This window comes from Bombina bombina, chromosome 4 (genome assembly GCF_027579735.1).
Source record: "Bombina bombina isolate aBomBom1 chromosome 4, aBomBom1.pri, whole genome shotgun sequence".
Classification (NCBI taxonomy): domain Eukaryota; kingdom Metazoa; phylum Chordata; class Amphibia; order Anura; family Bombinatoridae; genus Bombina; species Bombina bombina.
The window spans coordinates 982,973,458-982,989,627 of record NC_069502.1 but is presented as its reverse complement, the minus strand read 5'-3'; the positions used below and the strand labels follow the sequence as shown (position 1 = coordinate 982,989,627).

The 16,170-nt window shown below is 35.6% G+C and overlaps 1 protein-coding gene across 1 annotated transcript in view; it reads right to left on the bottom strand.

Moving 5' to 3' along the window:
• Nucleotides 1–16,170, bottom strand: part of VRK2 (VRK serine/threonine kinase 2) — a 250,139-nt gene that overhangs the window by 198,333 nt on the left and 35,636 nt on the right. The window contains exons 5-6 of the mRNA XM_053712032.1: nucleotides 14,696–14,783; nucleotides 8,126–8,234 (exon numbers count right to left, since the gene is read on the bottom strand). Coding sequence (XP_053568007.1) covers nucleotides 8,126–8,234; nucleotides 14,696–14,783 — 197 coding nt within the window. The remainder of the gene's footprint in view (nucleotides 1–8,125; nucleotides 8,235–14,695; nucleotides 14,784–16,170) is intronic.

Genomic DNA, 16,170 nt, shown 5'->3' with positions numbered 1-16,170 from the left:
ACCATATGGAAGGCTGAATAGAGCAATTCACCCAACTAATAAGTAACGTAAATTATAAGCAGTTAATCTTATTCACAAGATTAATACAAACAAGTGACTACGGGAATGGACCAATTAGAATGCATCATCCTCACACACCTACTGTCTCCACCAATAAAAACGGTTGATACAACCAAGGCCTCCATCAGCAGCCAATCCGCTAACATTGAAGGGTATTTAAAGCTCACGAAGACAGAGTGAGACTGCCCTTTGATACAGCCACCACGGCGAAAAGCGTCAGTGGCGTCCCCCCGTTCTTCCCTGTTCTGTTGTTTTTAAAATAATTTGTTGATCCACTACCTTAATTTAAAATGATAAAACGCTATTTTGTTTAAAAATATTTGCCGCGTTTGCGGCTTTCAGCTAACGCCGATCCAGTTTAGTCAGCTGGACTACTATACTTGTTAACAACTTAAAATAGTAACACAGGCACCAAGGTTAGGCCTTATCAGAAATACAAACTAACGGTATTTAGAAGGTAATTTGGGTATTAAGGTCTGGCTCACCATAGTGATATTGGTTAGTGGCATAAGTGGTAATATACGGTTATTTATTAGCTGCACCAATGGTAACAAACGGTTATTGTTCAATTCTAACCTTATCCCGACATCCATTTGGGATATTTACAAGGCAATATATATATATAGTTCTTAATCAACGCCGATTCTGTTAAATCAGACAAGTGGTACTTTAAAGGGTAAGACAGGTATTAGGCTTATGCTTATCCTAATCTATATCCTCTGAAGTGATATTTGTCAGTGATACCTTAAAGCAATATCGGGTTAGGCTCTACCTCACTGTTGATTTCAATTAATGATATTTATTCAAGCATATTAGCATAAAGGTTATGCCTATCCCAACCTAAATAACCATTAGTGGTATCACCAGCAGTATCCAAAGTCCCAAACTTAGGACTAACTGACTCCCCGTAGTAGTACTACCTAGCACCCCAGGGGAATTATTAATTAAGGTATTAATAGGTAAAAAAGAGGAGCTTATCAGGCTTCTCATATTTGTTATCATAGGCACATAGCTATGGGTTCTTTTCAATAATATTAAAATTACAATCTAAAAGATATAATAGAGGAATTTATTCTTCATTTTCTACCAGGTTGACGGTTACCCAATATACTCTAAAGAATGTTATAAGCATAACTCATAGCCTGTCTACATTGAGATTACTAGGCTAGAGTTTTGTAAATAAGTTAACCTAACCACAGAGGAGAATTAATAAACTCTTAGAGCCACGTATATTTGATCTTAAGACACATTCTATCTATGATCCTATTATATCCTAACTAAATATAACCAATAGCCAGTGACACACTGTATACCCAATACCCATATAATCCTACATATACCCATAGGCAGAACTTTCTTTCACTTTCTGCGATCAGATTTTTTTAGTGAAAATGTTTCTGCAGGTCATTTTTAAATAAAATTAAATTTTAAATTAGGCAGTTACACTAAAGCACCAGTACAATAACAATGTGTTGATTAACTGGAAAATAAAGCCATTTGTAAAGTTTTAGACTTTAAAAATTGCATTGCAAATTAGCTGCAGACAAAAAAAGAAATTGTAAAATGTCTGTTAAATAAATTTGTTTCCTTTTCTCTTTGTCTAACATAGAAGTGCAGTATTAAAAAAGGTGCATTGCTCATACGAACGTCTTACATTCAGAAAAAAACTGCTTTGCAGACTGGGAAAAGCTAGGGGGACGAGTTTGACAATAATCCCTGAGAGCCAATTAACAATCAATGCAATGCTGCTTTGCAGCACTACTGCATTATTTGACTGTTCTTCAAACAGCACTTTGCTCTGAATACACTGTGTTAAGGAAAACTTACACAGCGCAGCCAGAGCACAGCTGTTTGAAAAGAACAGCCTAATGTGGAGCAGTGCTGCAAAGTTAAAGCACATAATAGTTCCTGCATGTGTCGTGTTCTTTCTGCAGACATGCTGCATTTTCTGCGATGACATTTCAGATCACTGCATGTTCTGCCTTGGGGTACATATATCTCTGACCCAGAGACCTAAAGGAAGTGCCATTATCAACACTACATGAGCTACTTTCAAAAAGAATAGTGTCATTATCAATTTGTATTTTGAGACTTCTTAGTACCCTAACTAGGGTGTTAGTCTCTATAAGCTAGCAGCTATAGTGTCTGGCTTTTGGTAGTGGACCCAAATTTTGATTTTAAATTGTATGTTAATCCCCGGTTTTTAATTTGATCTAATAAAAGTTATTTTTTAACACACCATTCTTTATCATGGTATATTGAAACGTTCTAAGAGTGCTATATTTGTACCCCTTGTCAGTTCTCTACTGATTTCTTGCCAAGTTTGTTAGTAGGTACAAGCACCAACCCCTGTCTGATTAAAAATTGTACACTGGAGTATACTAATATTAAATATACTCATCATTGTGATAATCTATTAGGGGAACTTTCAATAAGTATTACTAATTTGAGTAGTGCCATTGTTTCTTCTCTTCTCATATTCTGAATCATGAAATTTTAATTTTGACTTTAGTGTCCCTTTAAAGGGATGTTAAATAGTAAATGCTAGGCATAATGATGTATTAAAAAAAATATTTTTACAATTATATTAGTTGTTTAAATATTGAAAAAATAAGTGAAGTTTCTATAAAAGGACTTTAGTTTCAATAAAGTAATGGGCGCTGACATATTTAAACTAGTTTTCTATTTATCTCTGTTTGTGCAAAAAAAGCTGTGTGGAATTTTAGACTATCCAATGTTCCGCACACAGAGCCTTGTTTGGACAGTCTGTTTTATTGTCTGTTTTATATCTTTCCCTTTAACATGGGAAACAGATAAAGGACAACTTAAAGGGACACTCAGGTCAAATTAAATTTTCATGATTCAGATACAGCATGTCATTTTAAACAACTTTCCAATTTACTTCCATTAAAAAAAATGTGCACACTCTTTTATATTTACACTTTTTTAGTCACCAGCTCCTACTGAGCATGTGCAAGAATTCACTGACTATACGTATATGCATTTGTGACTGGCTGATTGCTATCACATGGTACAGGGGGAGAGGAAATATACATAACTTTGAAATGTGTTATAAAAAAAAAATCTACTACTTATTTGAAATTCAGAGTAAATGCTATTGTATTGCCTTGTTATTGTGCATTTGTTGATTATGCGAATCTACTGTGTTGACTGGTCCTTTAAATCCAATATGGCAGCACCCATTACTTTATAGAGACTCAGAGTTAAAGGGACATAATACACTAGATTTTTATTTGCATAAATGTTTTGTAGATAATCCATTTATAAAGCCCATACAGTTTGTTTGTTTTTAAAAATGGATAGTTTTGCTTATTTCTAAATAGCATTGTTCTGATTTTCACACTCCTAACCAAGCCCCAAAGTTTTAGCAGAATACCAACGCTTACATACTCCAGCTTGCTCATGTTTGTGTAAAGGGTCTTTTCATATGCAAAGGAAGGGGGAGGGAGTAGTGTCTGCTATTTCCCACTTGTAGTGAGTGTTCCAGTAACCTTTTAAACAGAGCTAAACTGGGAGCTTCTAAGTAAGTTTTTAAACGGTTTTATACTGGATTTTTATATCAGTATTGGTGCATATTATTCTTTATAGTAGTGTCTATTACATGCAGTTATATGAAAATTGGTGTATACTGTCCCTTTAAATGACAGAAAACATGAACAAAATAAATAATGAAAATATGTTAATATCCCTTTAAGATCAGTTTAATAAATAAATTCAGAAATATTAAATAGAGAGACTTGGATTAACAGTAGAAGAACAAATTATTACTGGCACTGTCTGGGTTAATTTAGAAAAGCAGACTGGGAAAAACAAAAAATATATTCCCAATTCGATGCTGCCTTCTTTCTCAAGTAAATTACAAATCTAAAAGAAAAAACAGAGAAGAAAAGAAGGATTGGGCGCACTACCTTCTAATTATAGTAAAAGTTCTACTTTAAGAAGATATTATTATTGCAAACAACATGTCGTCTGTGTTTGGGAGTGGCAGCGTATGAGCAGATAATCATATGAAAGGCATTTATTAATGTGAGTGGACTGTCTCATTTGGAATTTTTAATTTTTTTTTTAAATTGTTGGAACACTATATGCAATTTCTTTCAGAGACATTAAAACACAGTGCTGGATGCCTATTGGGACTGATATCCTTTATTTAAAGGGACAATATTACGTATATATTAAATTATTTTTATTCACAGTCAGTAATTCACTTTATATTTCTTTGTTATTTTTAGTGATATTTTGATATATTCACTTTACTATGTATTTAACCCCTTAATGACCACAGCACTTTTCCATTTTCTGTCCGTTTGGGAACAGGGCTATTTTTACATTTCTGCAGTGTTTGTATTTAGCTGTAATTTTCCTCTTACTTATTTACTGTACCCGTACATATTATATACAGTTTTTCTAGCCATTAAATGGACTTTCTAAAGATACCAATATTTTCATCATCTTATAATTTACTATAATTTTTTTTATAAAATATGAGGGGGAAAATGGAAAAAAAACAAAATTTTTCTAACTTTGAACCCCAAAAACTATTACACATCTACAACCATCAAAAAACAATCATGCTAAATAGTTTCTAAATGTTGTCCTGAGTTTAGAAATACCCAATGTTAACATGTTATTTGCTTTTTTTGCAAGTTATAGGGCAATAAATACAAGTAGCACTTTGCTATTTCCAAACCACTTTTTTCAAAATGAGCGCTAGTTACATTGGAATACTGATCTCTGTCAGGAATCCCTGAATATCCCTTCACATGTATATATATATATATATATATTTTTTTAGAAGGCATCCCAAAGTATTGATCTAGGCCCATTTTGGTATATTTCATGCCACCATTTCACCGCCAAATGCGATCAAATAAAAAAAATCGTTCACTTTTACAACTTGTGCAATTATGGCATAAATGGTTGTAAATGCTTCTCTGGGATCCCCTTTGTTCAGAAATAGCAGACATATATGGCTTTGGAGTTGCTTTTTGGTAATTAGAAGGGTGCTAAATGCCACTGCGCACCACACGTGTATTATGTCCAGCAGTGAAGGGGTTAATTAGGCAGCATGTAGGGAGCTTTTAGGGTTAATTTTAGCTTTAGTGTTGTGTAGTAGACAACCCCAAGTATTGATCTAGACCCATTTTGGTATATTTAATGCCGCCAAATGCGAACAAATAAAAAAAAAAAAAACTTTACATTTTTCACAATTTTAGGTTTCTCACTGAAAATATTTACAAACAGCTTGTGCAATTATGGCACAAATGCTTGTAAATGCTTCTCTGGGATCCCCTTTGTTCAGAAATAGCAGACATATATGGCTTTGGCATTGTATTATGCCCAGCAGTGAAGGGGTTAATTAGGGAGCTTGTAGGGTTAATTTTAGCTTTAGTGTAGAGATCAGCCTCCCACCTTACACATCAGATCCCCTGATCCCTCCCAAACAGCTCTCTTCCCTCCCCCACTCCACAATTGTCCCCGCCATCTTAAGTACTGGCAGAAAGTCTGCCAGTACTAAAATAAAAGGTATCTTTTTTTAAGCATATTTACATACAGTATGCAAATTTATTAATTTATTTTCCCCTCTCTCACACTTAATTTACAAAATTGTTCCATAGTGTAATGGTTCCCACCCACTCCCTCCCTGTGCACGTGCCCATCCCCGGCTACCCCGCCCACCTCTACCGACAAGCATCCATCGATGGCCGCCCACCCGCCTTCCAACCACCAACGATTGCGGCCATCGATGTCCGGTGCAGAGAGGGCCACAGAGTGGCTCTCTCTGCACCAGAGGGGTAAGAAGGGTTATTGCAGGATGCCTCGATATCGAGGCATCACTGCAATATCCGGAAAGCGTCTGGAAGCGTTAAGGATCGCTTCCAACGCTTTCCAAGACTGACGACGTATGCCGTACGTCCTCAGTCATTAACTATCTTTTTTTTGAGGACGTACGGTGTACAGTGTAGGTCATTAAGGGGTTAAATACTTAAAGGGATACTAAATCCACATTTTTTTTCTTTCATGATTCAGACATAGCATGCAATTTTAAGCAACTTTCTATACTATATACGATTCCGATATCGCATGCATCTTTAAGCAACTTTCTAATTTACGCCTATTTTCAATTTTTCTTCGTTCTCTTGCTATCTATTTTTACAAAGCAATAATGTAAACCTCAGGAGCCCGCCCATTTTAGGTTCAGCACCCTGGATAGCGCTTGCTTATTGGTAATAACATTAAGCCAACCAATAAGCAAGCGTAACCCAGGTTCTGAACAAAAAATGGGCCGGCTCCTAAGCTTTACATTCCTGCTTTTAAATAAAGAGGAACGAAGAAAAATTTATAAAAAGGAGTAAATCAGAAAGTTGTTTAAAATTGCATGCTCTATCTGAATCATTAAGGAAACATTTTGGATTTAGTAACCCTTTAAGGTATACAATGTGAAACACAAATATTTTTGATCTTATGGAGTCACGTGGTATTATTATTACTTGACCATGAATAGCATGCAGCGTTGTTTACCAACCGAGTTGACGTGATGATGTTAAAGGTACATAAAACCCCAAAAAATTCTTTCATGATTCATATAGAGAATACAATTTTAAATAACTTTCCAATTTACCTCGATTATTTAATTTGCTTCCTTCTCTTGATCTCCATTGTTGAAATGTTTTTCTAGGCAAGCTCAGGAGCAGTGAAGAACCTAGGTTCTAACTGCTGATTGGTGACTGAATATATATACCGATTGTCATTGGCTCACCCATGTCTTCAGTTAGAAACCAGTAGTGCATTGCTGTTACTTCAGCAAATAATACCAAGAGTATGAAACAAATTAGATAATAGAAGTAAATTAGAAAGTTGTTTAAAATGTTATTCTCTATCTGAATCATGAAAGAAACATTTTGGGTTTCATGTCCCTTTAATACACACCCCCTATCAGCTGATTGGTAAGTGGTGGTTGCCGTGGATTATCACTGCCTAATGAGCGTCCACAGAGCGTGAAGTGATCCCACTTGTGAAGTCAGCTTGGGGGATAGAGCTCAATAGAATAAGGTTTAAATACCGGTGCGATCACTAGTCATTCAGGTATCATTGTTTATACTGTATGCATTGATAAACACCCATTTACAGGATGAAATGCTTTTGTGTGTGTTTAGTTGTGGCCTCTCTCAAACACACACACCTAACCGATGCTGAAGTTCCAGCATATTGGCCGCTAATACTTGGGGGCTATGTTTCTGTGATAGACCAAGCAATTTAGTGTGTAAATCCTGTCCTATCTTTAAGGTCTCAACCGTAGTTTTTGGCCTTAGCTGTATCTGGAGACAATGTATATGTAACCGGTATTATTTTAACTAGTACCTTAGTAAAGTAGGACTTTTACTATAATTAGAAGGTAGTGTGCCCAATCCTCCTTTTCTTTTCTCAGTTTTTTCTCTTGGATTTGTAATTAACAAGAGAACAACATAAATATGTTTATGTACTTTTCCGAATACAGTGTGTGGCAAGTATTTCACAGCACATTTAAGGGCCATTGTAGTGATAAACATGTAGTTAAAGTACGTTAGAATTGACAGTTAACAGATTTATCATTTAGTTTTTTGTTTTGAGGATTTGCTCTGGGAGACCCAGAGTTCTCCCTGTAACTGGGCATTGTGTTGGTTAACAGTTTTTGAGAAGTGAAATAGTAGTTTGCAGTTTCTTAATTGTGTTCTTTGAGGCCTGGTAATCTGCAGACAGAGCATAGTTTGAGGGCTTCTTAGGACTCATACGGAGAGGGAGTGCATGTGGGTTTTCCAGGGAAGAGGTACTACGTAGTAGCCATAGGTCTTGTGAACATATAGGTGAATTATACAACAACAGGATGCAAGCAATTTATCACTGGCAGTGGAAAATGCCTGGTGTTGCAGTGCCTTCAACATCTTGACATGAAAGAACAAAGGACTTTTGAGAAAAGTTAATAAATGAATTTACACTTAAAAATGTTACACTTTTATACTGTGTTAACCAAACACTTCGCACTTCCAACTCTTAATTTACTTACCAATTGAATACCCAATTGCATAACGGTTGTTCCATGTAATTTCCCCTTGCAATCATTTAATATTTTTTGTAGATCCGCACCCAATCGGTCCATTACCATAAACCTGTAACTGTTAATACAATACAAATTGCATGAATATATGTGAGTGAATGTTGGAGACAGAGACCAAATAAAATGTTCACTTCCCTTTGAACAACATTATTCTATTTGAATGCAAAGCTGTATTAAACAGATCTGAGAGTGCAGCTATAGTTTTAATAGAGATGGTGGTATTTGTACTGTACCTATGAAGATTTCCCTTGTATAATACAAGCCACCACTGGAAAAGGTGTAGTGTTCGAATACTTGTGCACAGACTCTCACAGAATGTGTGTGTATGCCAACGGAAAAAAAAAAATGACAAGCTAATGGAATTAAATAGCAAAAATCCTTCTACTTCAAAATTTCAATGCACATTTCAATTATGATATTCTATCCTTTAAACTTAAAAAATATATGTATGAGACGCATTTCGATGAGATTTTATACATTAATCTGGTTTATTGTAAAAAATGCATAGTTGAAGTTAATTGAATTGGTATCTTTTTAGTTATTCAGATATGAAGAAGTGACGTTTAATGTAACCATACAAAGACTTTTAGACAAAGCTACAGCAAAAACCACTGTACATATTCTAATGCTATTTGGAAGGCAATAGATCTCATGAGTGAGTTATATTTGATGAAAATCTGAAAAGTAGATACAAAAAGAAATAAACTTCAAAGTAGCAGTATTGTCATATAACTTGAATATGCTCATCAGAAAAAAGAAAACAAGCCAATATCAATTCTGTGTCATTTTTAATACGAAATTGACAAAACATTTCATTTTTAGTCATCCTAGTCTTGAGTTAAAAGGGAAACTCAAGTCAAAATTAAACTATAAAATGGCATGCTCTATCTGAGTCATGAAACAACTTCCCAATTTATTTCCAATAACAAAATGTGCACAGTCTTTTTATATTTACACTTTTTGAGTCACCAACTCCTATTGAGCATGTCCAAGGATTCACAAAATATATGTAATGTATATGCTTTTGTGATTAGCTGATGGCTGTTATATGATATAGAAGTAGTGGAAATAGACATAACTGAACATCTAAAGTCAATTGAAGTTCAGACTAAGTGCTATTGCATTGTCTTTTTATTGTGCATTTGTTGATTATGCAAATTTACTGTATTTACTGGTTCTTTAAGGTGGTCAGCATAGATTCCAAACTCAATATAATTTTATTTCACTATGTAGGCGGCTGTTAGATTTTGAGTTCCGACTTTTAAAACAAGTCATCCTTTATAAAACGTATAAAGGCCCCTAAAGGTAAATCTATTTAAACTACAGAGAGGCTTAAACCAAAGGAATATAACATTCAAAATTCAATTCTCCAGTAATTATGGATATGAAACCCATTTTTTTTATTCCATGATTCCATTAAAGAGTTTTTTTTATTTTTTTAAAATGCCTAACTTTTTCTTTCTGAAAACCAGACCGACGATCCTCCACCCGCAGCTCCTGCTGTACTTAGCATCGCAATGACAAAACCGGCTTCCTCCAATCGTTCCTCGTGAGGCCATGCAACAATTGGAGGAAGCCGGTTTCATCATCAATACGCTAAGTACAGCATGAGAAGCGGGCGGAGGATCGCGGTCTGGTTTCCCTAAAGAAAAACATAAGTATTTTTTAAAAATGCTTCAATGTGAAGTTTAATGAATAAAAGTGCCCCTGTTTTTAATAGTATTTTTAAAAACCAGGTGTGATGAGTGGGACGTGATGTCACCGGGTGGGGGCGTGGTTTAGGGCCGTTATTGTCTATGTCGCAGTTACCAAGTGAGATGAGTTGTACAAGCTGTATACTTCTATGCTTTGCAATAAAATAGCGTTGTACCTTCTATGCTGTGTCCTGCATCTCATGACACCAGACACTTATTCATTAAACTTTACATTTACTTTAATGAATTTGTGCACTGCTCTACATGTGTATTATATGAATCTAGAGCAGTAATTCTCAACTTCAGTCCTCAAGTACCCCGAACAGGCCAGATTTTCATAATATCTAAACTAGAGCCCAAGTGACATAACCAGCTGAGTGAAAACAGGTTAGTAACCATGGTTACTGATCAGCTGATTATTTCACCTGTTCTATAGTTCAGATATAAGGAAATCCTGGCCTGTTAGGGGTACTTGAAGACTGCAGTTGAGAAACACTTATCTAGGACAAGCAATCTCTGCATACTTAAAAGGACATGAAAAATTTTTCTTTCATGATTCTGATACAGAATACAATTTTAAACAACTTTTCAATTTACTTCTATTATTTAATTTGCTTTTTTCTCTCGTTATCCTTTGCTGAAAGGTTTATCTATAAAAGATCAGGAGCAGCAAAGAACCTAGGTTCTAGTTGATGATTGGTGGATGCATATATATACTGATTGTCATTGGCTCACGCATGTGTTCAGTCAGCAACCAGAAGTGCATTGCTGCTCATTCAACAAAGCTGACCAAGAGAACGGAGAAAAATTGTTAAAGGGGTAAACTAGAAAGTTGCTTAAAATGTCCTGCTCTATCTGAATCATGAATGAAAAATGTTGGGTTTTATATCCCTTTAAGTAGAAATCTGAGCACCATCCTCTCTAGAAAGTGTAAAGCAAACAACACTTTTACAGTTAAATCAAGGTATTCTACAGCAAAAACCAAGTCTAATTATTATTAGAATTTTTTTGGTTACTTATAAAGCGCCAACACATTTTGATTTACGGTTCCTTATAAAAGGATAGAAAAGTGTGCGTGAATGCGTTTCAGTTTGAAATAGAAGTATTTTTGCCTAGAAACATGCCTGCTCAGAGTCAGCAGTCGCTTGTATGACACAAATTTCACAGATGCTATACACACCACCATTCTCTCTGAGCAGGCATGGTGTTTGAATACTGGTTCACGCCCCCTTACAGAGCATATGCACTACATGGCAGGAAATAATGCTGCCATCTAGTGCTCTTGCAAATGTATAACATTCATGAAAAACTGGGCCGGCTTCTAGGCATATGCCCCTGCTTTTCATCCAAAGATACCAAGAGTACAAAAACATTTGATAATAGAAGTAAATAAGAAAGTTATTTAAAATCACATGCTCTATCTGAAACATAAAAGAAAAAAATGGATTTCATATCCCTTTAAAGAAAGAGAATAGGGCATTCTACCCCAGTCTTTTTCATTAACTGTACACATGCAAACAGAGTTAAAGGAACATTAAAGGGACACTGAACCCACATTTTTTCTTCGTGATTCAGATAGAGCATGCAATTTTAAGCAACTTTCTAATTTACTCCTATTATCAATTCTTCTTGGTTCTCTTGCTATCTTTATTTGAAAAAGAATGCATCTAAGCTTCTTTTTTTTTCTTCAGACCTCTGGACAGCACTTTTTTATTGATGGATTAATTTATCCACCAATCAGCAACAACCCAGGTTGTTCACTAAAAATGGTCCGGCATCTAAACTTACATTCTTGCATTTTAAATAATGATACAAAAAGAGAATGAAGAAAATTTTATAATAGGAGTAAATTAGAAATGTCATGCTCTATCTGAATCACAAAAGAAAAAATTTGGTTTCAGTGTCCCTTTAAACCCAAAAAATGTATTCAAGCATTAAATATGTTTAATTAAGTACTTAAATTAATGCTATTGCAATTTTAAACTTTTAAGTACTGTTTAAATGATATTGGTAATTTACATTTTATTTATAGACAAACCCTCTGTGAAACTCATATTAGCCCTATCACAGAGGATAACCTAGGTTCTATGTGCGGGAGAGCGCACTTTGATGCCGGTGACGTATTTTTCCTATATCACCGGCTCAGAGCAGAAGTATCCACCCTGAGCTCTCTGCTTACCAGTGTGATTGCAGCGTGGGAAGTAGGCAGCATGTATTCTTTGTAGCTGCATTATTATACATGATTTTGTTATCCCCTGTAATAATGAGCAGTTAGCCACTAATATGTATTAAAATTGTATTTAATTAAAATCCTTATTTTCAAAAAACCAATAATTGTATTTGTCCCCTTACATCTGTGATTGTGATCTACACATATAGTGAAGACAGCCATGTAACTGTATGTGATCGTTCAACCACGGCAACACAAACGGCTAAGGAAGTCATGCTTTCAGGGAGTATTTATTGTAGTAAAAATAGCTGAGAGTGCACAAATAAACTAATTTAAATAAAAAGTTGTTTAGGGTGTGTTGCTTTTGAGGGTGACGCTGTCACACCGCTCCTTCCTACCGCGGTACAGGCCGTTGCCATGGACGCAGCGGTAGCTTCTGGCACTAGCGGTGACATCATCACCGCACGCTCTCTCTGATGCTGGTCCGGATTCCTCCTGTGGCGCAAAGTCTTCCTATGTACTGTAAGTGCCTCAGTTCCTTTCACCTATGCCCAAGTATAGGTGTTGCTACTTGTGCTCTTGGGTACTGTGTTAATGAATGACTGAATTGCTGGCTTGTTATACTGTTACTGAACTCTGCCTGTCTGACCACTCTGCTTGCTTAACGCCTGAACTGCTGGATTGCCATACTGATATTGAACTCTGCCTGTCTGACCACTCTGCTTGCTTAACCACTGAACTACTGGATTGCCACTTTGTTGACAAACTCTGCCTGTCTGACCATTCTATTGGTTTACCCCTGAACTGTTACTCTGCTGGATTTCCTTTGATACTGATACCTGCCTGTTCCTGCTCTTCCTATTGGTTCACCCCTGAACTGCTTAACTGCTGGATTGTCTTCCTGCTGCCGGACTCAGCCTGTCTTGACCATTCTCTGTCTTCTTCTTATTGCCCTGAAGGACTACCCTGTCTACTGTGAGTACTGCCTACCTCATTTCACTAACTTACTCTGCTGTGGGATATTTCCTATAATTCCACTTGACGCAGGATAAGAAGTCTACTGGCCAAGTTTGGTCTGATAGAGAGATATCCCCCGAGCATTACAGACGGTACTGCAGAAGCACCTTACTGCTGGGCATTACAAACTATTTTACATGAGCGTGTTTGGAGGGTACATGAGAACTCTGTGTACCCGGCATGAGCACTATGTGGTACGGGGCAGGCTCGTACATCGCCAGGGTGAGAGCTAGGGGTACATTGCTGTACTGTATTACTTGTGGAAAGTTTATGACCTATTGTAACATTGGCCATCTAGCTTTAGGTAACACAGATAAAACTTATTTTATTAGGTATGTTATCCACACTGTGTGATCTGCGAAAATGCGAGGAATAATGAGTGCTAGTAAGAGATGAACTGTGGAGTGACACATGCAATCAGCATGTAAAGGGACCAACAGCAAAAGCATTTATTACACCTCTCAGTCTTCTTTACTTTATGTAAGGAAGAATGAACTGAACATACTCGGATGGTTTATTACAATTGTGCATGCTTAATGGAGCGCACATACATAATTATAATATTTATAATAGATTATAATTTCATCGTTTCAATTGGAGGAAAAGTTAATGTGGGGAAGTGATTTTCACGGAGGACTGTAGTTGAGGCGGATATTGCAATAAATAAAAACTATTAAAATCCAACGTTTACAAAACAGATTTTTCTAAATGCTAAGCATTTTTGAAGGTGGAATATGTACTGATTATGTTTAATGATTTCTTGAGACTCGTTTTAGGTAATATTTTATGGTCCTTTAATACTATAGTGTGATTGGTTAGCAAGGGTTCTAATGTTCTGGGGGATAGGGAAATCAGTGAAAAACAAAAACAAAAAAATATACTCATTTGTCAAAATGAAGTTCCAGTTGTCATTGCAAAATTCTTCTCAAATATGAAGGTAAATTGTAATGCATCTTATAATTTGTGTTTAATGTCCCTTTAATGAGAAAGTTTAGTATTTTTTTCTAGATTTAGGAATTCCAGATTTCAATTCAATTTTGTTTTACTGCTCAAGCCACATCATAGTTTTATCCATTTGAAGCATTATATATCCTTTCAAGTAGTTTCATCAATAGCTTTGGCTAAACACCCTCATATGCCCATATTAAAAAAATATATACATTTTCACATTTAAAGGGAGAGTCTACTGGAAAATAATGTGCTCGCTCCCATAGCGTTATTTATGAGTAAGCACTGATTTGCTAAAATGACTGTCTGTCAAAGTCAAAAGAAATGTGATAATGAGACAGTCTGCAAAGGCTTAGATACAAGGTAATCAAAGAATTTAAAAAAAAGTATTGTAATATAACCATTTTGATTATGCAAAACTGGGGAATGGGTAATACAGGCAATTATCTATCTTTTTAAATAATAACATATCTGCAGTAGACTGTCCTTTAAAAAACATGTTCCAAAAACAAATATATGTCTTACTTAGAAATATTTGTTATCATAAAAAGAGGTTTTAGGGTAACTTCCCTTTTCAACAGACATGTTATGAAGTTTCTGCAAATGACAAAAAGCTGTTTGGAAAAGTTTAACCGCACTAGCCAGATTTAGACTTCTAATCAACTTTCAATTAATATGAATAATTTTTACCTCAAGGATTTGAACTCATAATCACCTGATCCCCAGTATGTGGGAATTCCCAAGTAATCGAGATTACGTCTGATCTTCCAACTGTGTACTGAAAAATGAAGATATAATATTAAAATAACTCTGTGCCCTTTTATGTAATACAAGCACATCACAAAGTAAGGCAATACAATAAAAAATCCCAATACTGAAAGGGCATTGCTTTTGAATAGTTCTGTCAGTCAAATTAAAATGTTGGTAAAGTGTGCTTGTTTGCTCTGTATTCTAGGCTAGAACAAATTATGTCACTTACATATTTATATATTTACATACATATACACACAGTCATGGCCAAAAATATTGACACCCCTGCATTTCGGTCAGATAATGCAACACTTCACCCAGAAAATTGTTGCAATTACAAATGTTTAGGCATTCTCATGTTTATTTCTCTTGTTTGTATTGGTATGACACAAAAAAAAGAAGAAGAAAAAAAGCCAAATCTGACACATTCCAGGCAAAACTCCAAAAATATACTGGAAAAAATACTGGAAAACCTTCTCAAAATTGTAAGAAATAAGTTTGTGATGCTCCTGTAATTTGTAATTAAATTCACCTGTATCAATTAATAGGTGTTGACAATATAGAAATCACACTGGCAACCAGGTAAAATGGTGAAAATTTTACTCAACCTTTCTTTTGTGCGTCTCTGTGTGCCACACTGAGCATGGAGAAGAGAAAGAGCAGCAAAAAATGTTCTGAGGATTTGCAAAAAAAAATTGTGGAAAAGCATGGATAATCTCAAGGTTACAAGTCCATCTCCAGAGATCTTAATATTCCTGTGTCTACGGTGTGCAACATTGTCAAGAAGTTTACAGTCCATGGCACTGAAGCTAATCTCCCTGGATCAAAGATTGCAATAAAGGATTGTTCAAATGGTGGATAAAGAACCTAAATCAACTTCCAGCCAAAATTCAAGCTGACCTTCAGGCACAGGGTACAAATGTGTCAGCTCACACTATACGTCGCCATCTGAATGAAAAAAAAGACGCTATGGTAGGAAACCCAGAAGGACCCCACCGTTGACACAGAAACATAAAAACGCCAGATTAAAGTTTGCCAAAACTTACCTGAGGAAGTCAAAATCCTTTTGGGAGAATGTGTTGTGGACAGACAAAACAAAAGTATAGCTTTTTGGTAAAGCCCATCAGTCTACTGTTTTCAGAAAAAGAAATGAGGCTTTTAAAGAAATTTGGTGGAGGTTCACTGATATTTTGAGGTTGCTTTGCTGATTCAGACACTGGATGTCTTAAAGGATTACTTTCTGTTATAATTTTTAAGCTAAACAACTAACATATTAAAGTTAATAAACATTAATTAAAACCTACTGACCTATATTTTCTCCAAAACGAAGTTCCATAACATTCTAAAAGTCATATCTTTTATTCGCCGATGATGTCACGTTATCCTGCCCACTATTTTCAGCACTGCGTGTTCAA